Source organism: Hemibagrus wyckioides, linkage group LG23, assembly GCF_019097595.1.
Source record: "Hemibagrus wyckioides isolate EC202008001 linkage group LG23, SWU_Hwy_1.0, whole genome shotgun sequence".
Lineage (NCBI taxonomy): Eukaryota > Metazoa > Chordata > Actinopteri > Siluriformes > Bagridae > Hemibagrus > Hemibagrus wyckioides.
Window position 1 is genome coordinate 10279766 of NC_080732.1, and position 6000 is coordinate 10285765.

Below are 6000 nucleotides of genomic sequence, written 5' to 3' on the forward strand. Positions count from 1 at the left end.
GATATTGTTAAAACAGAATTCCTAACCTAGACTATCCCTGATGCATTGCCCAAAAAAATGCAGGCATCATGGAATTGTTTCTAATATGTTTTCTGTCACTACCTAATCTAAGGTAAGGGTTTTAAGCACTATATGTTATTAACCAGGTCTAATTTGTTTTTGGATAGGGTTATGATTGCTTAGTCAAAAATATGGTTGGGTGTTTAAATTTTATACATTTTAATTCTGCTTATTGATTCCCATTCTTATTGATTGAGGACTCATTTAATACCTTGTTTAAGTTTTGCTGTGTGCAAAACTGTTAAAGTTCTTTTAATCCACAAAACCTGTTGGCTGCAGCCAAATAAAGAAAATGTGTAATCATTTTTTTTTCTTTTATCACCTTTCCCTTCAGAGTGAGGGAAAACAGTGTCTCGCAGGTAACATCTGGTGAAGTTGTCATAATACTAATTTTGGCAAATGACGGGGCAGACTTTATACAAAGTGCATGATTCCTGACCTTAAGTATCCAAGTCCAAAAGTGAAATTGATTTTTGATTCCCAACCCTAGTCAAAAGTCAATTAAACTGCATTTCTCAGAAAAAAATACAGTGATAAGTGACGCCATAATACCCATAAAGCACATATAACATAATACACATATGCCAGATTAGTTTCAGCATTTAAACTTTCTAAATGTCCATAAGGAATGTGTTCATGATCCAGGGATCTTGTACAACATGGCTTTTTAAATGTGTACTACTGTACTACTGTTTGTATTGTGTACTACTGCATTATCTGTGTCCCAATATGGACTGGGTAATGAGTTAGGAATGAAAGGATGAAATTGTTTGATGGAAATGAAAATTATCAACTTACAGAGGGTTGAATTCAAAGACACCCCGAAAATCAAAGCGAAAAAATGATGCAGCAGGCTAGTCCATTTTGCTGAAATTTTAATGCAGCAGCTCAAAATGGTACTAAGTAGTTTGTATGGCCCCCACATGCTTGTATGCATGCCAGACAACTTCAGGGAATGCTACTAATGAGACAACGGATGGTGTCCTGGTGTATTTCCTCCCAGATCTGTACCAGTGCATCACTGAGCTCCTGGACAGTATAAGGTGCAACCTGGTGGCATCAGATGGACCAAAACATAATGTCCCAGAGGTGTTCTACTGGATTTAGGTCAGGCGAGCGTGGTCCTGTACAGCTCTCCTAGAGTAACTGCCTGTCTCCTGGAATCTCATCCATGCTCTTGAGACTGTGCTAGGAGACACAGCAAACCTTCTGGCAATGGCACGTATTGATGTGCCATCCTGGAAGAGTTGGACTGACTGTGCAACCTCTGTAGGGTCCAAGTATTGCCTCATGCTACCAGCAGTGACACTGACCCTAGCCAAATGCAAAACTAGTGATAAACAGTCAGAAAAAATGAGTAGAGAAAAGAAAGTCAGTGGCCTCTTCCTATAAAACCATTCCAAATTTAGGGGTCTTCTCATTGTTGCCCATCTAGTGCACCTTTTGTGAATTTCACCAAAGCAGCTAAAACTGATTAACAACCCCCTCTGCTACTTTACTGACCGGATCAATGTCATAGGAGTTTAATTGACTTGATGCTATACTTCTATTAAAAAGTGTTCTTTTAATTTTTTTTTGAGCAGTGTGCATGTGAAATATACACTGAACAAAATTATAAACGCAACACTTTTGTTTTTGCCCCCATTTTTCATGAGCTGAACTCAAAGATCTAAGACGACTTCTATGTACACAAAAGGCCTATTTCTCTCAAAAAATTGTTGACAAATCTGTCTAAATCTGTGTTAGTGAGCACTTTGCCGAGATAATTCATCCACCTCACAGGTGTGGCATATCAAGATGCTGATTAGACAGCATGATTATTGCACAGGTGTGCCTTTTATTGTGGCCAGCCTAAGGCCACTCTAAAATGTGCAGTTTTATCACACAGCACAATCATACATGCCATACACGCTGTCTGCCATCTGCCCTGTACAGTGAAAACCAGGATTCATCCATGAAGAGAACACCTCTCCAAAGTGCCAGAAGCCATCGAATGTGAGCATTTGCCCACTCAAGTCGGTTACGACGACGAACTGCAATCAGGTCGATACCCCGATGAGGACGACAAGCATTCAGATGAGCTTCCCTGAGATGGTTTCTGACAGTTTGTGCAGAAATTCTTTGGTTATGCAAACCGATTGTTGCAGCAGCTGTCCGGGTGGCTGGTCTCAGACGATCTTGGAGGTGAAGATGCTGGATGTGGAGGTCCTGGGCTGGTGTGGTTACACGCGGTTGTGAGGCTGGTTTGATGTACTGCCAAATTCTCTGAAACGCCTTTGGAGATGGCTTGTGGTAGAGAAATGAACATTCAATTCACGGGCAATAGCTCTGGTGGATATTCATGCAGTCATCATGACAATTGCACGCTCCCTCAAAACTTGCGACATCTGTGGCATTGTGCTGTGTGATAAAACTGCACATTTTAGAGTGGCCTTTTATTGTGGCCAGCCTAAGGCACACCTGTGCAATAATCATGCTGTCTAATCAGCATATTGATATGCCACACCTGTGAGGTGGATGAATTATCTCGGCAAAGTGCTCACTAACACAGATTTGTGAACAATTTGAGAGAAATAGGCCTTTTGTGTACATAGAAGAAGTCTTAGATCTTTGAGTTCAGCTCATGAAAAAATGGGGTCAAAAACAAAAGTGTTGCGTTTATAATTTTGTTCAGTGTAGCTGAATATAGCTGAAATCAAGTTGTATATACAGCTCTGGAAAAAATAAGAGACCACTGCAAAATAATCACTATGTTTTTTTCTTACAGGTGAACTGCTGACAATATTTCTCCTAAATTCAAAATATAACTTTTGTTATTTAGATTGTATATTAAAAGGAAATGACAACACATCAAAATAACCCAAGATCATGCAGTATTTGCAGAGCTTTAATAACTCAAATAAAACCAAATGCAAAAATTTGTAAACAAAATGTGTTTTTGGCTAAATAACATTAAGAAATCAGTATTTGGTGGAATAAACCCATTTTGGCATGCTCTCCACCAGTTTTTCACATTGCTGTTGGGTAACGTTATACCACTCTTTTTGCAAAAAAGCAAACAGCTCAGCTTTGCTTGATGGTTTGTGACCATCCATCTTCCTCTTGATGACATTCAAGAGGTTTTCAATAGGGTTCTTATTTTTTTTTTCCAGAGCTACATATACATACATTATTTATTTATATATATATATATATAAGTTTACATACCTCATAAGTTTACATACCCTGGCAGAATTTATGATTTCTTGGCCGTTTTTCAGGGAATATAGATGATAACACAATAATCCTTCAATTTATTCTACTGTAGCCAATGACAGGTCAACTTGGCCTTGTGTTTTGGATCACTGTCATGTTGGAATGTCCAAGTACGTCCCATGCGCAGCTTCCGGTCTGATGAGTGCAAATTTTCCTCCAGTATTTTTTGATAACATACTGCATTCATCCTGCCATCAATTTTGACCAAATTTCCTGTGCCTTTGTAGCTCACACATCCCCAAAACATCAGCAATCCACCTCTGTGTTTCACAGTAGGAATGGTGTACCTTTCATCATAGGCCTTGTTGACTCCTCTCCAAATGTAGCGTTTATGGTTGTGGCCAAAAAGTTCAATTTTGGTTTCATCACTCCAAATGACTTTGTGCTAGAAGGTTTGAGGCTTGTCTCTGTGCTGTTTGGCGTATTGTAAGCGGGATACTTTGTGGCATTTGCATAGTAATAGCTTTCTTCTGGCAACTCGACCATGCAGCCCATCTTTCTTCAAGTGCCTCCTTATTGTGCATCTTGAAACAGCCACACCACATGTTTTCAGAGAGTCCTGTAATTCACCTGGAGTTATTTGTGGGTTTTTCTTTGCATCCCGAACAATTTTCCTGGCAGTTGTGGCTGAAATTTTAGTTGGTCTACCTGACCGTGGTTTGGTTTCAACAGAAACCCTCATTTTCCACTTCTTTATTAGAGTTTGAACACTGCTGATTGGCATTCTCAATTCCTTGGATATCTTTTTATATCCCTTTCCTGTTTTATACAGTTCAACTACCTTTTCCCACAGATCCTTTGAAAATTCTTTTGCTTTCCCCATGACTCAGAATCCAGAAACATCAGTGCAGCACTGGATGAAAGATGCAAGGGTCTGTCAGGAGTCCAGAAACTCATTGACCTTTTATACACACACACTAATTACAAGCAAACAGATCACAGGTGAGGATGGTTACCTTTAATAGCCATTCAAACCCATTTGTGTCGACTTGTGTGCATGTTATCAGGCCAAAATCACCAGGGTATGTAAACTTTTGATCAGGGTCATTTGGGTAGTATCTGTTGTCATTATGATTTAAAAAGTGTAAACACAGTTGTTTGACAATAAATGGCTTCAGCCAACCACTAACCATGAGTAAAAGAAAAGTTTTTGTGTTATCATTCATAATCTCTGAAAAATAGCCAAGAAATCATAAATTCTGCCAGGGTATGTAATATATATATATATATATGTGTGTATGTGTATGTATATATGTATGTATATATGTATGTATGTATGTATATATTATTGCTTTTATAAATACCATATAAATATTACCATATAAACCAGCTATTTGTATGTGTATGTTTGTTTGTGTTTTCAGGTCCAGCAGTAGCAGGCTATCTAACTGCTGGCACAGGTGCTACAGTTCTGTCCAGCGTCCCACCACCTGTAGACAATGACATTGGAGATCTGGGATAAAACCAAACATGCAAAACAATTCTGAGCATGCACCACTTTCCTAAGTGAAGTAAACTTGAAGAGACATACCAATAAATGACTTAAATAAAGAGGAAATGGTTGGGTAGATTACAGCCCTTGTGTAAACTTTCCTCTAATTGTGTGCTGCTACGTCCTTTGTGTGTCTGTAGTGTTCCCTTACAGTCATTAATTATTTCCTTTTTTCTTTTTAAATCTTTTTGCTCTTGTTCCTATTATATTACATTCTTTACTTTTCCAAGAAGAGGAAAATATTTACTTTTGTATAAGAATATTTTTTTGCTGGAAGAAAAAAGACCCCTGAAATGAATATACCTTTAGGGAGTCAACCCTTCCTTTATTCCTTTCCCCTTCACCTTAATTTCTGTGCCATGCTCTTCATCCTGTGTCTCCATGGCTTATTATTTTAAGCTAATCTTGGTGTACCATGAATTTCGAGACCTGCAGTTTAATCATGCCATTTAATGATTTCTCACCTAGTTTTCTTTTCTGTTAACAATAAAATTAATGAATAATTAAGAAAATTAAAAACTAACTGCCACTGTCAGCTACAATAGTAACCTATAAACTGAGCTGTCTTCAAACTTCTTTTGTCTTTAGACATCCTGCATTTTCTATATTTCTCAACTAGAATGCAAGGAAATCACTCCGATATTTATAACTAGCTAAGCATTTAACTGATGATTTTCACCACCTGAAAGAATGAGTCTGTAAAAGGTCCCATAAAAATGACACTGACTGATTAAATATATGTGAACAATTAGTGCAGTTGTCACTGTCTATATATGACACACATAAACTTTCTATATTGAATGTACATTAAAAAAAAAATCTGTCACACTTGTACATACAATTTTAAGAATAAAAGGGAATCCACAATGCTTTTGTTTAACTTTTCTTGTTGTTTGTCCAAACAACAGCTGAACTTGAAACTGATACATTTCTAGTGCCATTTATATGGCAAAGTCTTTAATTCATTTAATTCAGACATTTTGGAGTTGTGTTCATTCATGTACAGATTATTCTCCCCTCTAGTTTAAATATAAATAAATGAGGCCCATGTAATCATTGTTTTGTATATTTAATAAGTTGTTCAGATAAAGTATAAGATAAGTAAATTTACTGCTTAATTAGGTCAAAATTTATTTTGGATGGCACTTCAGTCCAATGGGGAGAATGTTTGAAACTCAGACAGTAAGCAAATC

The 6000-nt window shown here is 37.4% G+C and overlaps 1 protein-coding gene across 5 annotated transcripts in view; it reads left to right on the forward strand.

Moving 5' to 3' along the window:
• The window catches only part of LOC131343903 (dnaJ homolog subfamily C member 13-like), a 126755-nt gene extending 121081 nt beyond the window's left edge, over positions 1-5674 (forward strand). For all 5 annotated transcript variants that reach the window (XM_058375767.1, XM_058375762.1, XM_058375766.1 and 2 more), the window contains one exon: positions 4680-5674. Coding sequence is in view for 4 of the 5 variants with exons in the window: in XM_058375762.1 (XP_058231745.1) it covers positions 4680-4777 (98 nt within the window). In the remaining variant the exon portion in view is untranslated. The remainder of the gene's footprint in view (positions 1-4679) is intronic.
• The last annotated feature ends 326 nt before the right edge of the window (positions 5675-6000 follow it).